General features: G+C 39.2%; 1 protein-coding gene across 3 annotated transcripts in view; it reads left to right on the forward strand.

Moving 5' to 3' along the window:
* The window catches only part of PPHLN1 (periphilin 1), a 79,132-nt gene extending 61,847 nt beyond the window's left edge, over positions 1-17,285 (forward strand). For all 3 annotated transcript variants that reach the window (XM_076331437.1, XM_076331447.1, XM_076331456.1), the window contains exon 10: positions 14,992-17,285. In XM_076331437.1, the coding sequence (XP_076187552.1) occupies positions 14,992-15,201 (210 nt within the window). In that variant the 3' untranslated portion in view covers positions 15,202-17,285. The remainder of the gene's footprint in view (positions 1-14,991) is intronic.
* The last annotated feature ends 2,006 nt before the right edge of the window (positions 17,286-19,291 follow it).

The raw sequence follows: 19,291 nt of genomic DNA on the forward strand, positions 1-19,291 counted from the left end.
AAGCCTCTTTCTTTACTCTGTGTACGGACCAGTTTGTTCACTTTTTTGAATCATGACATTTATCATAAAAATGATCCTTCCTCTGTTAGGAAAAGCAGGATTCGATGACTTTTAACCCTTTTGTTAAAAATGATACTGGTTATTTTTGAAAGTCTAGTGCCTTTATAGTAACATGGCTCATGTCTTACTTCTTTATCTCAGGCTTCAGTTTCTCTTCAGTCTGTTGCTGTTTGAGTGTTTCAGCACAGTAAGATTAAGTATTCTTGAAAAATATACGTGCATATTGCTGAAGACTTATATTAAGATTTGCAGAGGTCTGTTAGGGATAAAGTGCTGAGCTTGTTTTTGTCCGTTGTGGATCAACTAAGATTTTAAGAGGCAAGGTCATTTAACATGTTAACTGAGTATGACTATTCGATGTCTAGTGTCAGGTAAGGTTTTATGCATATAAAGATACAAGCTTTCATTGGTATGCTTGTAATTCATTTCAATGTGAATTGCTCAGCATGTATGTGTAGCTGGTAAGCAAGTAGCTTTTTACTGTATTCCTTAAATCTGCTGTATTATATATTATATTAAAGCTCTGAAAGACCATGTGTGCATATGTACATAATGTATACAGTGGGCAGTGTTTGTTTCTGTTCTTTAAATAATGTTTCCATTTAGTTATGAAACATACCTTTTGTTTATGTTTTCATGTTTGATAGACATGCATGAAATGTAAATGTGTTTATGTCACAAGGTAATACAAAGATGCTCAGATAATTCAATTGATGTGAAATATTTTTCAATGAATTTCTGATTTTTCAGAGCGCTAGGTTATAAGAGCGCTAGAGTGAAGACTTGCCAAGAGAGCAGGGAGGACTCGGATAAAATTCTGGTGGCAGAAGTGAAGGTCGCCAGAGGTAGTAGTGGTTCCTTTATTATGTATGTGTTGGCCAACTGCAGGGTCTTTGGAGCAGGAAGAGTGATTTGGCTTTGTCCACAGTATAGTTTGCTGAGTAATGGAGAGCTACAGAAACAAAGAGGAGAGGTGAACAAGTGAAAGAGAGGTTAATACTAAGTTGAGGTAAGATGAAGTGAGTCAATGGATCATATTAAAACTAAACAGTAGTTCTAAGATCTGGTTTCAGTGCATTGCAGCCAACAAATGGAAAGTGTTAGTTGTATTGTCTTCATTAAGAGTGTAGGCTACTGACTTACCCTGTAGAAGGCAACTTTTTTCTTTTTTCCTTTTTTTTTTTTTTTTTTTTATGAAACAGTTAACTGTTATCATTCTACACAGTCCATGGTACTCTTAAATAAATAAATAAATGAAATAATCGTTTGTTTAGCATGTAAATCTGTTCTTTGTGGATACTAATCCTTGAAATAGCAAAATGTCTTACCCGCTGATTTGAAAATAGAAAGTTTGCAATGTTTATACCCTTACGTGATTTTTTTAAAAACAAAAAGCCCACTGGAATTTCTAAATGAAATGAGAAAATGCCATTCATTTTCATTGTGTTTTTTTAATTTAATTTGGCTTGCTCTATTCTAAATAAAATCTTAATTAAGTCTTTTTTCCTCATTTAATTCTGTTTCCAGACAGTGTAGTTCAGCCAGATCTTTATTAGCATGAACTGTTTTGTTTAAAAAAAAAAAAAAAAAAAAAGTTCTGGAAGGCTGCACGAAGGGAAGAATGCCTTATTTTTCAGGATATGTTTGTACGAATAACCCCTGTCTATTCTGTATCTTTGAGAGCACATGGTAATCTTGTATGAAGTGAAGGTTAAAAGGTAAATGGCATGGTGCTGTTTCTTTTGGCTATTGCATTAAAGTGTTTGACCTTTAGCAACCTATTTTTATCTTAGGCAGTAAACTGTTTAGTTCTGCTTATCAAAAGAGACTTCACTGCTCTCTTTCCATGCTGTTCTTATCCAAAACACACTGTATCAATCCAGCATCAGTAGACTTTATCAGCAACGGCCATTATTCTGCTTAGAGATGCAGCATAAAAGAGTTTATTTATATTGTAACAGTACATTTTATTTAATAAATACTTTCATATATAGTTCTGTGGTTTCCAGTTTCATTATCTAGTTTAGATCTTCTTTTGTATTACCTCCTTATTAGCTTACTCTTTCTCCAGATTTTAGCTGTTTGACTTGAAATTATTTGTTTTGGTGTCTGCCCTAAAGTGAATTATTTTAGACTATTCAAGCAATAGCCTAGGTATCTCTAAAGATAAGTTTAATATGGCAAAGTAAGTATGCTTGCAGATATTAACCAATTTCCTAATTGAGGATATCTTCAAATCATCAAGGTGTTGGTGATAATTTGAAATTTTATGAAGTGTTTAGTTGAAGGGTCAACTCCCCCATACCTTTAGTTGTCTGTGTGATTTGCCAGGGTGAAGTTCTACGCATTGGAGTGTTGGCCAGAGGCAGAACTTGCTGCATCTCTGAAGTGACCACAATTCATAATGCTGCTGGTGATACTCAACGAATCTTTAACCTGCAGGAAGTTGACAGAGTTGCTGGGCAGCCACTAATTTGTTCTAGCTATAATTTTTTCATTGACTTATTAATTTACATGATGCCTTACTGTTGTTACTAGTAAACAAATACTGGTACCGTAATCAGGCTCCCTGTTTTACAATTAGAGTACAGAAGATATTTCATGAAGTAAATCCCAGAGGACTGAGTCTAGAGCTCTAGTATCCCTGTGCAAGTTTTGTCTCTTGAGTACTAGAAATACCTCTTATTTTTTGACTTTGTGAATTTATTGCATCATGCCGTTTTCACAATTTATAGATGTCAGGGATCACAGAAAGCTGCTCTAAGCTATCTGAAGAATACAGAGCTAAAGCACTCAAAAACTCTGCCTCAAAAAAACCCAACATAAAACAGTATTTGATGATCCCAGTTTTCTTCTATTGGTCATAATACTTTTTATAAGGATTGACTGAAGCTAGACTCTAAAAGAATCAAATCTTTTCAGTGGATGCCAGAATCTGAAGACAAGCAAACACTTCAAAAAGTCATGAGTGTGTTCACGTATCTTGCCAAGTTCGTTCCAAATCTGTCCTCTGTCAGTTCACCCCATCAGACAACTTCTGGAAAATGTTCAGTGACACTGGGTTGAACAGGGCAGACATTCCTTTAATGAGTTTGATAGGTAACAGTTCTTGTGCTGAAATGCTGCAGTGTTGCTTAACTGTCTCATTAGTAAAGGCTTGTAACGAGGAAATAGAAAGCCAATGTTCTTAGTCTCAAAAGATCTTTTTAAATACAAAATAGGCTTGTTTTTCACATGGAAAAACAGTTCACAATTTAAAAATCAAGTGATTCCCAAGCTTTTTTGAACCAGCTAATTGCTGTGATTCTTCAATGTGACTTACGAGCTGTAACCCAAACTTTACCAAATAACTAATTCCAAGTACTGTGGGATACAGTCAGTGGTGTATCCACTGAGTAAATGCAGAACTCCTACTACATTCCCTTGGAACCACAATTGATAATCACTGCCCTAAGACGTATGATTTACTAACCATAAAAGACAATCTCTACTCCTTGTGGCTTTCTCTTTGGGGAGAGTCACACTTTCTATTTTTACCAATTTTTGGATCGGATTTCTGCTTCCAAATTGAAGTGGAAAGAGCTAGAATTGTGGGAACAGTTCAGAAGGAGAGATAGTTTGGGTGTTGAATGCTAAAAACACAGAAGGAATGAATATATTTGCAATGAGAAATGAGAGGCTTCATCATACTGCTTTTCTGACCTGTTCCACCCCCAGCCATTATGCTAGCTTTATGTTCTGTTTCTTTATATATTTTGTATTTGACTGAAAATACATGGTGAGATACACCGGCATTTAAACACAGATCCTGTATGCTTTGTCTGTCTGGGCTAGGTAGCAGTTGTGTGAGTGGTCCCAGATCAGCTCAAAGAGACTGGACACACTAGTAAGGCTGTAGATAAATGTCCTCTTTAGATGTCATCTACAGCTGCTTGTCACCTTCTCACCCAGAATAGGTGATTCCCCCCCACAGCCCAACTGATATGCTAGCATGTGACCTAATCAAGGTAATTTTGCCTAAAAATGAATTTTAGGAGTAGTCCTATATATTGCTGGCTCACACAAACAAGTGGGGTGGTGGTTTCTAGCATGGGGTTGGTGACAGCTGGGAAGGGGGAATACTCTTTTCAGCTGTCACAGCTGCATATGGAAAAAGATATCCATCCACAAACTAGGGAAAGATTACAGAAGTCTTCAAAAACATGGCCTTAATTTACTTTTTCCTTTATTTGATTTTACATTTGAAATGAGTACTTAAAGTAAATGATGAGAGTGACTGTTTAGAGGGTAGAGACAGGACCATGACTTGGACATGAAAAAAATTAGATCCATTATTGAGGCACTAATAAAACTGATTTGTGAGGCTAATATAATGTGTGAAGTAATTCTAAACTTTCAGAAACCTTAAGGTTTAACATAAACTAAGTAATAAAATGTTGGTAATCTAAGTAATTGTTTTTCTTCTTGCAGCTGTTGCTTTGCTTCTCTGAAAAGTTGTCCATTACATACAGTACCTTCCTTATTTTGTGTAGTATTTTCTTTATGCTGCACATGTGATTAAAAAACCTAGCCTTTAGCATGCATATCCAAACGTACTTTAGCATTTTTTTAACCATTAAAGAAGACAAGGAAAAAAAAAAAAGTTGCTCTTTAGGCAGTGATGGTGAGAAAGCCTTCTCATTTAAGGGCTAGTTCTTAAACTCATCGATCCGCTAGCTTTGAGTTTACAATAACAGTGCTGCTGCCAGTTAATCGTGCAACTGTGATCTACTGGGAGTTGCTCTTAATTGGAAAAGGAAGATTTTGTTGTTGTTATTGTTTTCTTCTCTTGCTGCTTGTTTACATTGTGTCACTGAAGAAAATATAGGTGATCCACACCTCCAGGATAAAATTCTGTCTTGTCCGTTAATAAAAATGAGCACTCTTAACGCAGAATGTTGAATCTGAGAATATTTGTAGCTGAGGATATTTGTTGAAATTGAAAGTGTGAAGACTTTTGTTGAGGGAAAACTAAATCACCACAAGTCACTTTTTGGTAAAAGCTCATGCACCATTGCTGATCTTGACTGCCACACAGCCCATATGTGTGGATTTTAAACTACTGTACTTTCCGTACAAGAATATTTGTGTGTTTTTATGACAAGGAAGACTGGTTTGTCGTGTAATTGTTGCCATTAATATACAGCCCATTCTGATGAAGCTTAAATGAATATCACTTTCCTTTATGGTTAGTGGACATAACTGAACGCTATTAAAGCATTTTTAACAAGAGAATTAACACAGACAGAGTCTTTTGTAGATGAACTTCACCCTTCCTGTTTTGGATAGAGCAATAAGTTTACCATGGAGCAGATTTAGGAAATAGCTTTCCATCAATTCAGTATTTTATAAATAAGAAGTTGCAGGGCGAGGTCCTTCCTTTGGCATAAAGCTGATTATTTCCTGTTTAATCCTGAACTGGTACGTTTCAAGTAATGGGATTTTTTTAGCATCTGTCAGAGAGGAGAGATTTTAAGGTTTTGTTTTCATTTATGGTCCTATGAAAATACAGTTTCTAGACTTGAAGATCATTACAGAACAAAGGCAAATTAATAGATACATAAATTGTTGCTCTTTCAGACTTTTTTTGACTTAGCTGCACAGTTGTTAGTAGCTGGACATTTCTTAAACATGTAGCTGGGTTGTCTTACACGAGCTGAAAAGGTGTCATTGATATGTCTTTAAGAGATTATCAATACTTCTAGTGAGGTTTAAAAACTGATGAATTGTAATTGCTATTGATTATTTGAATGCAGATTTATCGTGCTTGCAGAAGGCACACACTTTCTATAAGAAGAATATGTAAGAGGTAGAACTTAAACCAATACTGCTGTTTTACCTAAGGAACACACAAGTTAATATATGAAGTAACACTACCCTCATCCAACACATCTGTTGTAAAGAAGCCTATGAAATCTAGGCCACACACAAACTGGTCTCCAAGGGCCTGTAGTTGGTGTTAGAATGCTGTTATTATGTGGTCTGATTGGTTTAGTAAAGAATTATCTCCAGTAAAACCATGTAACATAATAGTCCTTGCTCTCCCACATGGGAGCTACTTCTGCTTGACTGAGCAAGACATTTCTTGAAGAAGTAATAATGCACTTGCTCTTGCCAAAATGTAGCATTAAATGAAGTGTATCGTCATGTACATTTTTGTTGTGTATCAATTCTTGTTCATTTAAACATTCACTTGAAGTCCTCCACTGTAGTACTAAAAATTATTAAATACATGGATTTCCTAGCAATATGTTTTAAGTAAACGTCTTGCTTCTTACTGAAAACTTGTTTGTAGTAATTTTAAAGCAATGGGGAACTATTTGGAAAATGTAAGTTTTCATAAATGAAAACTCTGTTGCTGAACTTTCCAGATACTAATTTAATTGCCAGGCAGTACAAGTCATAGCAGTTTAAGGTTTATCTTGCACTGTGCTGAATACTTTGTATGTGATGCTTTCCCTGTTCACTTTGATTTAAAAGAGAGCTGAGACAGTTCAATAGCTCATATGAACAGATTTCTAAACAGTACCAACCTGGTTGGCTTTTGCTATGGTTGTTTAGAGCTATATAGCCTTGCTTTACAGATTTGTCCTTCTTGTATAACTGGAGCTGTAAACACTTACTACAATTGTTGAGGACTTGTCTTTTTAGTTGCTTTTTATTTTTATTCTTTTTGTCTCTGCTCAACAGACTCAGACAAAAGCTGTATGTTCCATCTTTAGATTGCTTTGTAAGCATTAAGGAAATGCACAAGACTGTGTAATTTTTTGTTTGGATGGTGAAGGGAAGAAGAAAGGAGTTGAGGAGGGATGGCACTCCTCTACAGAGATGATGATTAGATGTATTCTTGCTGAGAGGCAGAGTCCTGCACAGCAGAAGTCATAGGAAGATGAGGCTGCAGTCATTGCACGCCTGAGCCGGTCATGGGCTTCTCCTGAGCTGCAACAGACTCCACCCTGTGCAAACCCCATGACTTCACTGTAATTGCAGGGGTGTCACCAGGGGCATGATATGAAGCAAAGGATGATGTCTTGAGCTTAAACTGGAGATAGTGGTTTCATGCAAGTAAATAATTTGGCCTGCATGTTTTCTTCCCAGTGTATTGCACAGCATGGAAAAGACCAGAGTTGTGTCTCAAAACCCAAGCCAACTCTTCAATTCCTTTCAGCCTTAAAATGTATGTGTAAACTCAGCAGAGTGTTTGTTACTGTAGACATAGACACGCACCCCGCAATTTTACAGAGCACTTTTCATCTCTTTTCGTACTAGAATTCTACTTTAAAATGAAACGGGAAGCCTTGCAGTGGCATTGTTTTAGACTGCATCTTCCTCTTTCAAAGTAGTTTAATCAAATGAATAAATAACAAGGCAGGCAGGAGATGCTGTGTCCTAGAAGCAAGACACTGTAGATCAGCTGAACAGAAACACCATGGCCTCGTACCAAGGAGCCCTGTGTGGGGAGCAGTGACCGGGCTCCTGGGGAGGTCAGAGCTGGGTGGCCTCAGCTGCCTCTCCCAGGGTCCTCCTCCAAGGTGCTGCGGCTCCCAGAGCCCTTCCCAGCTGCACTGAGCTCACACGCCGCCCCCCACGTTGCCAGTCCCGGCCCTTGAGGGCAAAGCAGAGTTCAAATCGGAATTCACGCTTCTTTTAAAATGATGGCTGTATCAGCATCTATTCCACATGAAGGACTTCCAGCAGACCTTTCAGTCAGGTATTTAGATGCCAAAAATGGTGGGCTTACATTCTGAAAGCTGATTAAATCTATTAAAGCAGGCGCTTGAAACTTTCAATGGAAAGGGAGGCAGAATTGCATTTAAGTGCAAATAACTTTAATATTTTGCATATCTTCAGTAAGTAGCAAATTAACATGAAATTGTTCATTATTACATAGTAGACTAAATAACTTGTTTCCCCCAATTTGCATTTCAATGAATATCTAATTGGTCTATAAACACATTGATTAATGGGTACTGAAATTATTACATAGATTCAAGGCAAAATTGTTAGTGCATTTTTAAGAAAGGAATAGAGTAGACTTGTTGATATTTTATAATTAAAAATTGTATACGACTATTGTAACCAAGTATTAAATTTGTTGTACGTCAATTTAGCTTTTTGTAACCATAAAAAATAGTTCATCTTGGTTGAAAACCAATTTTAAATGTCTTGATCATGGGAATTGTCTGCAAGTGGTTTAATGACAGTTCTGAGCATTCTTTGCACTGTGGAGCTATAAATTTATATATTGTACTCATAAACATAACAGTACAATTACATTGCCACTGCAGTAATGAAAATTTCTCTGTACTGTTTCAGTAGAGGATTGGCTTATTGTACTTGAGGAGAGTAAATTTCGGGTAGGTTAATAAAGTCTAATTTGCATGGTTGAGAAAAATCCAAGATAGTATGTAAATAAATTTAAAAAGTTATTTGGGGAGAGGTAATAATTCCTTTTAAAAGATGTCTTTGGCAAGGAAAATACTTTGATACCAGCAGTACTGAAGTCATTCAATGTATAGTAGTTTCCCAATTTGCTAGAGTTTACATGCACAATTATCATGCAAAATCTTCCTGCATATGCAACCAGCTTAGAGCTAGGTCTATGTTACAAAATCTTTTAGCATAGCTCTTAGGAGTACAAGAAAAATAATACCACCTAGTCTGTCTACCCATGCCAGAAAACCTGGCACAGATCTGGCTGCGTTAACAGAAGAGTGCTTTGTCAGACTTACTTCAGGTCTGCTGAGGAGGGGAAGAAAGAAGCTGACTTATACCACCAGAGGGCTATACCAGCCTAGCTATCCTGGTTTAGCTGGGGGAACAAAAGCTGTTACCTCTGTCTGGTGTAGAGGAGCCCTGGGGCGTCATTGAAGCAAGAGAGATTTCAGGCAGTTTGCTCTTTCGTTAATGGGGTGTCTGGAGGGGATGTGGTACGGCTTTCAAACTTGTGCTATACTTGTGCTCTGCGAGTTCAAGCTCTACCTTTGTCAGAAATCAAACAACTAGCAGTGAGCATGTTGCTTCTTTCCTCCTTGCATGGGGTATTTGATACTTGTGGGAAATGTGTCCTTAGTAACTGAAAAGTTTCTGTCTTCTGAAAGATAATACATTAAATAAATACTCGCATGAATCACAGATACAAGATTGTGATTGCTGGGCATGTTGGATCTTCTCAAGGGTGAGTTAGTATCTAAGGGTTGCGGGCTGTTTAACGTGGTTTCTGAGCCACAACCCTAACTCCTTCCCCCGTGTGAACTGAGCCTTGAGGGTCTCTGGCCTTCTGGATGGGGAGCTGAGAACAGGCATCTGTGGGCACTGACTCACAAGCACTGGTGGTGGGCTGTATACACAGGGTGCAGAGCTGCTCAGAGAGCCTAGAGTTGCATCGTGTTGCTGTGAAGAAGGAATGCTGATGGAGGTGAGAGAGATGAATCCGTAAATGTATGGAATGATAAGAATACTCAAAAATGTGGGAAAGACTGATGAAAAAGAGCAAAGGATTGGAAATTACAGATTAAATCATGGGCGTCAATTTCACTTGCTAAATCATCACATCCACTTAGTGGGTGTGGTCCTCCTCATGCCTGGTGGTCCTGCTTGTGTTTGTGAGCAGAAGTACCACCTTCTGCATTGAAATGAATTTGCCCATCTCTTGCATAAAGCTGCTTGAGCTTTGCATGCCCAAGCCTCTTGAGTCCTATTCAAGAGGCTTTTACGTGTGCATAAAGCCAAGAGCATTCAAAAAAAGTGCCAGTCATACTCATTCAAAACCATAGCTGGAGAAGATAGTTAATGTTGCCTACCTTTATATAAAATAAAGCACATTCATTAGAACAATTCTCCCAGAAATGAGAAGATTCAGTTGAGTCCTTTCTGAGACAGAGAGGAGAAATTTGCGTCTCCCATTTGCTACTCAGTTGTACTTTCTACCAGCTGTGTACATGGGAGATACAGAGGCTAACAGCGCCTGGTGGGACCAGTCTTCCTGAGGGCCTTTCCAGTTATCAGGGAACTTCTCTCTTGTTTCCCCCTTCTTCAAAGGCTGCTTAGAGCAGAAGCTGTAGTTTTAGCTGTTCTAAATCACCCTGAGCAGTTAAAAAGCCTTTCTTTGCAGACTGTAGAGCTAAGCTGAGGAAACTTGGTGCATGAGTTGAAATAAGGGTTGCAAATATCTCCATTTTAACTTCTCTGTTTTTCCTGGCCTCATCCCCTTTGAATATTGTGTCTACTCTTGCTGTCGAAATGAAGCAGCTTTTTGGCCAGGTATGCAAGACTTTGAGACCAAGATGACTAAGTTTCTGACTCTTCTGCAGACTGTAGTCACTTGCAGGGGAGGACATCTTAAGTTCTAGTTTTTTTCTCATTACTCTTTACATTGTCCAACGGCTCTGTTGCGCAAAATACACAGGCAGCTCTGGAATGGTTTTGGAGGAGAACATGGGGCTGTGCTAGGCACGGAAAGGAAATGATGCCGAGCCTGTCAGTGAGTAGTAGATATGTCATCAAGGTATTCCCTAGCTAGGTATAATTTCATCCACACCCAGAGTTCAGATGTACAACCAAGTTTTGGTGACGGTGTTTTCCACCCATCAGCTGAGCCATTCAATGTGTTTTCTTTGGTTTAAGCCAAGACCATTTTTAGAGCATCATTGCAGGAAGGATATAGCAGTCTAAGAAATGAGCAGTCCTCATCTGCTTGCTTCTGCCCCTCTTCTTCCCCACCAGAGGTTAATGTCCCAAAGCTGAGCTGGAAGAAGAGAATGCGCGGTATCCTTCATCGCTTCCATGTCAGTGTCATACATTGTAATTTAATTCACTGATGGATGGCACTTTGAGGTTAATTGTGAAAACTTTGCACAGACACAGATTAGGGAGTTCTCAAAAGTTTTGTTCTACCCAGTGAGTTCTAGGGCTTGAACACCTCCAACTGGTGATCACCTCCAACCTGGGGGACTAACATCTCCATTGCTCTAGCTAGATCTGGAAGTAAAGGACTTTTAGCTATATTTAAACAGGTCTAACAGTGCAAACTTTGGTTTAGTTTTCTCAAATATGAGGAGTGTTCACTAACGTGTTGCAGGTGCATCACACCTTTAGATTTGCGTCTAGACAAAGCCTAAGTGTTTATACAGACACTAGCACAGTGAAGAGTTGATCTCAGCCAGAGCTTCTATGCTATTATCATGCAAGAATAAAAAGAGCTAAAATGCCACGAGAATAATATAAAAGTAGGCATATTTGTGATCCTCTGACCTCACAGATGCCAGATGTGCTGATCTTGGAAAACTCTTCAAAGAGAACCTGAATTCAGCTTATATACTTCTCATTTGTAGGAAAATCAAGACTATATATATATATATATATATATAGTGCATGTATATAAAATAAATATAAATATATTCATATATTTGGGAATAGAACAGCTGTTTCTGCTTCTCCTTCATCTGCTTACTAAAGTGTTACATGTTCTTTCCATTATGCTGGTGCTGTATCTTAGGTCAGAGAATAAAAGTATGCTATGGCCTCGGTAAATGATCACCCTATGGCTTTAGCTGTTTTCAGGATTACCTGACGTATATATCAGACAAAATAATAATGTCTTTGGTATCGTTCCCTTTCTTGTTTTTCAATATAAAAATGTTATTTCTTCTTTCCTCACACATGGAATCATTTTCAGGTTTTAGTTCCAGATGTTTACAGATGAGCTTTCCATAGTCTGAGCTCAAAATCAGTATCAGCTGGAATTTTAAAGATAGGGATATTTTCAAACCTTGTTGAGTGACAAGTTCTTCCAGTATTTTTCTCCCAACAGAGAGCTTTTTTGCTTGTTTGGAGTCTTTTCTGCAGTTTTCCTTCTTCCTTAAGCAGCCAGTTCTCAGCTTATTTTCCAGAAATAGCCTCCTTCTCTTCTGTGGAGAAGATGGATTTTAATATGCCACACCACCATCCTCTTTTTCAAGAGCTTTGAGTGCTTTCACAATTTTTTCAAATAGTTGATTAAGCGGTAATTGATATTTTTGTAATTGATAGTCTCTACTCCCTTCAGCAAAGCATAGTAACTTCTCTCTGAGGGTTGTTAGTCGTGCACTGGCTTCAGATATAAACTGGTTTGTGAAGTTATTTCCACTTCACGACTGTGGCTCACAGTTCTTTCAGTTGTGCTGATGCATCTGGTTTCAGAATTGAATCACTGAATCACAGTAATTGGGGGGGGAAGTAATTTTAAAAGGGATCATCTCAGTGATGCAATTTACGTCGCAGCTATACAAATAGGTTTATCAGCACAACTGAGGAGGCAGATTGCACCAGGAGGATCGGAATTAGCAGCTGGGGTGGAAAGCTTGTTGAGGGAAAATTGCTCAATTGTTGTTAGAGAGGCTGAGCTGTTTCCTTTGTTTGCTGTTGTTAGAACTGCCTTCCTGCTCCACCTTCGCCCCCTTCCCCTATTTTAGGTCAATTTTATTTTTTTAAAAGTCTTTTGTCAGAAAGTATTGAAAACGTTCATCTCATGTATGAAGGTGTTTAATTTCAAGATTGTTGTGACAGCAAAGTAACTTCTGACTCCAGACGCAGCAGCAACGATGGCTCTCGTTTCTCCTCCAAATCGTCTTTTGTGAAAGTTTTGAAGAATAGTGCGCTTAGATTGAGCTAATATTTATATGCTAAGGGTCAGAGAATTTCATCTGGGTTAGCTCTTTGTGGTGTGTGAGAGAAATAGCAGATAGCACTATTTGCTATTAATTTGAAGACCAATTAAAAGTAGAGCATTTCCTTCAGTTGTAGCTTTGGGTGCCTTCCCGTGCAGAAGATGGGGCGATGTGTCTATGTTCTCTATTAGTGTCAGGGTTTCACTCGTGCTGGTGTTGCACAGCGTCCTCTGAAGACTGACAGTTACCAGGTTCATTTACCTGTGGAAGATCATTCACACGTCCTTGGTCTGACCACTTCAAAGGTGATAAAATAGGACAAATAGACATGCAATAAGGGAAAAAAAAAAAGTTTTGAACTATTTCCCCCAAAACTTAATAGCTCTGGGGAGAAAAAAACCTTTCAGAAATCATTCTGTGAAGGTGCTAGCAAGCATGCTGCAAGTACTTGAAAGGCATGAGTTATCTAAAGTGAAATACCATCTGTCTGTCACATGGCTAATCAGATACAGCAATTCTTCCTGAGCTTTTTCCTTGGAAAGAGTCAGGAAAAAAAGAAACCCAGATTTGCTCTGTTTGAAGTTCTCTTAGCAAGTACCGTGTTTCACTTGCTGTGGAACACGAACTCTGAGAGTCTGTGTTTCTTGCTGATGTTTTACTACCAAAGAACTAAACACAGAAAGCAGGAAACAAACCCCCCCTCAGAAAAAATGCCCTGTGTGCACCATTTCCACACTTAAGATGTTTAGCTCCGGTTTGTTTTGGGCTGCACTCTTCTTTTTGACTTCTTAATCTCTGTTGAAAATGAGTTTTCTTCCAAAAAGTTTTCTTTTATTTGCCAACGAGTGTTTGAAAAGTGGGTTTCATTTTAATTATTACAGTATAATATTATAATTATATTACTAAAATTACTCTTATTATAGAATATACTATCAAACATTTGAGAACTGTCTTTATTAAAGGTATCATGTTAAATTATTGTGTTTCTGTGAATAGTTTAATTTGTGTGCAGAATGTTTTTTGGTTTGTTTTTTTCCCCCCTGCTCCTCTGACACGAATATGCTTGAGCCGCCCTTGGACTGGTCCTTATGAATAAAACAGTGTGGTGGTGGTTGGTTGTGGGGGGGTTTTTTGTTTATTTTTTTCTTTTTTTTACTAAACAGGAATTGCTTATATACAGTTGTATCATATATGTCCACAATATAGATAGATGTGGGAGGCAAAGGTCACACAGCTCTGTAAAAAACAAGTTCTAACACAAGCACACAGTACTAAGAGATAATCATACTTTGAGGAATATCAACATTTTAGCTTTTTTTCTCCTAAAAAATGTACAGAGATAAAAACCTGACTTATCTTCATTCAAAAAGCCAGTGTATTTTCTAAACGGAAATTGGCCAAAGAGGTGTGAAAATGAACTGCATCTGGCAGTTGGAAGAATTTGACAAGTTCCTTTTTTGGTGGGTGTTTAGATTAATAACCTTAGCTGGAATTTGGGGGGGCGGGAATGGAAAGGCCCCTGACTCGCTTTGAAAACTGCCTAAGAGCATAGTCAGATGTTTGTTTGAAAAACAGTTGCAGTGATAACGAGAAGTTACTTCTCCTCAACTGTGGTACATGACTGACTTGCAAGCTCTTCATTCCCTGCAGTACAAGATCAGACGGGTTCATGTAAACCGCTGCCAAGATTTGTCTTGCCTGTAGTGGTTGAATCACCAATGCAGTTAAACTGATGAAAGTCGTATTTGTCAAGGACTTCTACAAGAAACAGATATCCAACGAACAAACATAATTTGGTGAAATTATTTAAACGTAACTTGTATGTATTAGGAAAGATTACAGACTAAGTTATTGTTGCTTTGTATAAAGATTGAGATTGTTAGACATGCCACAGTTAAATTAACTTTACATATATTTGCAATGAAAATCTGGTTTAGCGTTTGCACTTTGCTCTGCCATTATTTATTACATATTGCTGCAAGAGGAACTTAATCTCTCTTTTTAAGGCATTTCTTCCAATAAGAGTTATTTCTTGTATCCAGATAGTTCTGAACTAGTTACGTTTGTATTAGCGCAGGTCAGAAGAGAGGAAAAGGCAAACACGTCTTACAGTTGAAATTTGCGTTAAATCCAGTATTCTTTGCTTGGTTTGGCTCTGCAGTAGCACCTAACTCAATGAGGGCTGTCGGTGTGCTAATGTAGAGAGTCTTGCATTTAATCGTTTTCTAAAATGTGTTGTTTCTAGGTCTACAGACAAGACTGTGAAACCTTTGGCATGGTAGTGAAGATGCTAATTGATAAAGATCCATCATTAGAGAAGTCCATTCAGTTTGCCCTGAGGCAGAATTTGCATGAAATAGGTGAGCGATGCATTGAAGAACTCAAACATTTCATTGCTCAGTACGATGCTGCCAATCAAGATCTATCAGAACCCTTCAAAGAGGGCCCATACTAAGGACAAAAACACGCTTTTAGATCCTCTGCATTGTGTATGCCATAATACATAAATCTGCTTTTCGCGGGGAAAGAGGAGATCTTGTTGGAGATTTGAACCCAAGGCCTGCGCTCCTTCGTAGTAGCTCAGGTGGCTATATCTCATTCGCTGTGGTCTCCACAATTGTATTCTTCCTACCTGTACTTGTTGACATATATTCCCTTGAAAGGATGTTCTTTTCAAAAATGCTGTAAAGTGACAAACTATTTTTGAAACCTTTACGCAGTTACCTAGGAAAAAATGTTCAGTCCGATGGATGTACACTTACGTTTTGATGTTTATAAGTGTAACTTCAAACGCTGTATTTTTTATTAAAATGACAAGAAGCAGCTCTTCATTCCTCACCTTATGCAGAAACATGTCTTGTTTTCATCTGTAGTATAGGAAGGGAAGACTTGCAGAATTGTTCACAACTACGATTTAAATTATTTATTATAGTTTAATTTTAAACTTCAGCTTCATTCTGTAAAATTACACTAGGGGTTATCTCTAGTCTCTGACTGCCAGGGCAACTCTAACTACTTGATACAAGAAGTGCTGTATTTTTGCTCTAATTGCAGGTTCTGCAAATGCCTTTAAAGTTTTGGTGTTTTCCATATCGTGAGTCATTACTAGTAAGCAGTATTATGTAGGATGAACTCCATTTTTTGTCAGTATTTGCAGCTAAGACGTTTCCTTTGTTATGTTTTTGACTACGCCTTACAGAGTGTAACTGCAGGCAGCCGCTGAGCAGGGAAAGGTCCCTTCTCCTACTCTCTCCCCCTCCCCCCTTACACCTTGTCACCACTTTTCATGCATCAGTTTTAGCAATTAGAAGGCTGTGTAATCTTTACTTCCTACATCAAGAAGGCACAGGGGTTTGGGGTGGCAAGGTGAGGCAAGGCAAGCGAGCAGGACCGTCTCTTTAGTAACTCCAAGTTGCTTTGGATTAGATGTAACGTGAAGGTGAACCCTAAGGCCCCAAATTCATCATCATTTCAAACCTAGGTGATTCTGTGTAATGTCTGGAGCCACTTTTGACCTGATAGAGCGACTTGTAGTTGGGGAGCTGTGGTTGAGGAGAGTCAAGAGGCTGCCAGTGCGACATGACTACTTTTCAGAGATGAAAAATATTTAGGACTCATTGGTGGTATCCTGACTGTTGGATCATGTACAGCTTTACATTTAATAAGGTACTGGTTTTTATGAACGCTTTAGGAAAGGAATAATTTGACTCGTAATCACAGAGAGGTAAGTATAAGCACGATTATTTTGTATACATTTGCATTTAAAAACACGTGAAACTCTGTAAAAGGACTAATGACTAAAGCTCACCGTTTCCAAAGTGCACAGTATTTGTAAATGAAAAAGTCATTGAATTCAGCCCTCTTATCAAGATAGCTTCTCGGATTTCATCAGAATGGTTTGCAGGAAGGTAAATGAAATAGCAATGATTTTGCATGTACAAGGTACTGCATGTATCGCAGCATCTTACACATGCAAATCTCGATATGGTTTATTAAATATGTATTACATCAGATTCCTCAGATGCCTGATTAGTTTTAATGTCAGTAGGGTGTGGTTTTGCAGTTGGCTTTTGTCGGCTTCTAAGAGTTCACATTGCTCAAAGGAGATGACCTGCAACTTACTCTGTTGGCACCTGGGATTGTGTGGGCTGCACAGTGAGTGGGAGTCAGCTCACGGATCCTACAGGACGCTAATTTGGGGAGGGAGAGAGGGGAAGAGAGGCAACCTGTTGTGGCACAGTAGCTAGACCTGACCCCCCCCTTCTGGCAACAACCTGGCTTACCGAGAGCAGTCGTGACGCCACGGGCAAAGTCTTCTCTGAGGCAGAAGCGTAGCTACAGCGCTTCACTACTTGCCTACAGGACCAAGAGCCTTCAGGGTGTTACATCAGAGTTTCTGCTTTGGGTTAGAAGTGCTAATGAAAAAAATACTGAAATCATGTTTAATATATTTTTGATTAAAAATGACCATTATTACTGTACAGTTCGTTAGGAGTCTCCTTTGTTAGAAGCCTGATTAAATTTACTATGATAAAAGTACCTGATTTTTCAAGTGTTTTTCCGTAAAGTAAGACCTAAGCTTACAATCATAGAATCATAGAATATCTCAAGTTGGAAGGGACCCGTGAGGATCATTGAGTCCAACTCCCTGCTCCTCGCAGGACTACCTAAAGCTAAACCATATGACTGTCATCCAGGTGCTCCTTGAGGTCTGACAGGCTTGGTGCCATGACCACTTCCCTGGGGAGCCTGTTCCAGCGACCGACCAGCCTCTCGGTGAAAACCTTTTCCTAATGTCCAGTCTGAACTTCCCCTGACGCAGCTTCATTCCAGTTCCTCGTGTCCTGTCACTGGTCACCAGAGAGAGGAGATCAGCACCTCCCCCTCTGCTGCCCCCCTTGAGGAAGTTGTCAACTGCGATGAGGTCACCCCTCAGCCTGCTCTTCTCCACGCTGAACAAGCCAAGTGACCTCAGCCCCTCCTCATAAGCCCTGCCCTTGAGACCCTTCACCATCTTGGTCGCCCTCCTCTGGACACACTCTTAATAGTTTGATGTCCTTCTTATATTGAGGCGCCCAAAACTGCACGCAGTACTCAGGCGGGGCCGCACCAGTGCAGTGTAGAGTGGGACAATCACCTCCCTCGACTGGCTAGCTGTGCTGTGCTTGATGCACCCTAGGACACGGTTGGTGCTTTTGGCTGCCAGGGCACAGTGTTGACTCATGTTCAACTTGCCATCAACCCAAAACCCCACATCTCTTTCTGCGGGGCTGCTCTCCAGCCTTGCGTCCCCCAATTTGTACATATAACCAGGAATACCCTGTCCCAGGTGGAGAATCCAGCACTTGCTCTTGGTGTATTTCATACGGTTGGTGGTTGCCCAGCTCTGTAGTCTATCCAGATCTCTCTGTAAGGCCCCTCTACCCTCGAGGGAGTCCACAGCTCCTCCTAGTTTAGTATCGTTGGCAAACTTAATGTACATTCGACTCCTGTGTCCATATAATTTATAAAAACATTAAAGACCACTGGCCCTCAAATTGAGCCCTGGGGAAGCCCACTGGTGACTGGCCGCCAGCCTGATGTAACCCCATTTACTGTAACTCTTTGAGCCTGACCTGTCAGCCAATATTCTTTGGTGTTTTAGATTAGCTAATAGGTCAGTAAGATCTTTCAGAAGTTTGTTAGGTTGTCCTTAGCTTAATCTGACATTTTTTTAAAAATGGATTAAATTTTACTCATGAACTAAGGAGCCTCTTGAATTTTTTTTATAAAAGTGCTGTTTCTGTGAAAGGTTTAATTCACATTCAGGAGTGATAGGTAACTGGTTTTCCATTTAATACTTGTCATTATGTTGAATGTTCACATTTAACCTTTTGTGATGTATGCTTTCTGTTGATGTAAGTAAAATATTATGCCGATCACTTAACTTAAGCAAGAAACGTGGCTTTTAGTCTTGCTTCCTGTAGAAACAAACATACATATACTTTGGATTTATTTCATATCAATGTAAAAAGTTGTCCTTGGTCTCGCGGACAGCCTCGATGGGGCTCCTGGAAAGGGGTAGGAAGAGCATTGGTGGAAGGAACCAGATGCTGTGCTGGAGGAATTTATTTTCTTCGTCACCTTAAAGAGCTCCTGAAAAAAAAACCCCTTACTCCTAGGGCTCATTAATGTGCAGATACCCTTAAAAGAATAAAAAGGGAAGAGGAAAAGGAAGGAAAGGAGCGTGGAAATTCAGTGCTGTCTGCCGAGGCTGGAGCAGTTCTGAACGGATCTGTTATCTCACTGGGTGAGTTGGCAGCTTTGAGTGACAACATAAGCAGGTAGGGTGAAAATTGGGAATAAAACCCAGATATGAAAGGAGCTGATGCTATAGATCAGAGAAGGACCGGTTCCTTGCGACCCCGTTTTCTGTGCAAGGTTTCCTCTTCTGATGAGGATAATGTATTGGCCTAATATTTCTCACTATCGTAAAGGTTGTGCTGGTTTTGGCTGGGATAGAGTTAATTTTCTTCACAGTAGCTAGTATGGGGCTGTGTTTTGGA

This window comes from Aptenodytes patagonicus, chromosome 1 (genome assembly GCF_965638725.1).
Source record: "Aptenodytes patagonicus chromosome 1, bAptPat1.pri.cur, whole genome shotgun sequence".
Taxonomy (NCBI): Eukaryota; Metazoa; Chordata; class Aves; order Sphenisciformes; family Spheniscidae; genus Aptenodytes; species Aptenodytes patagonicus.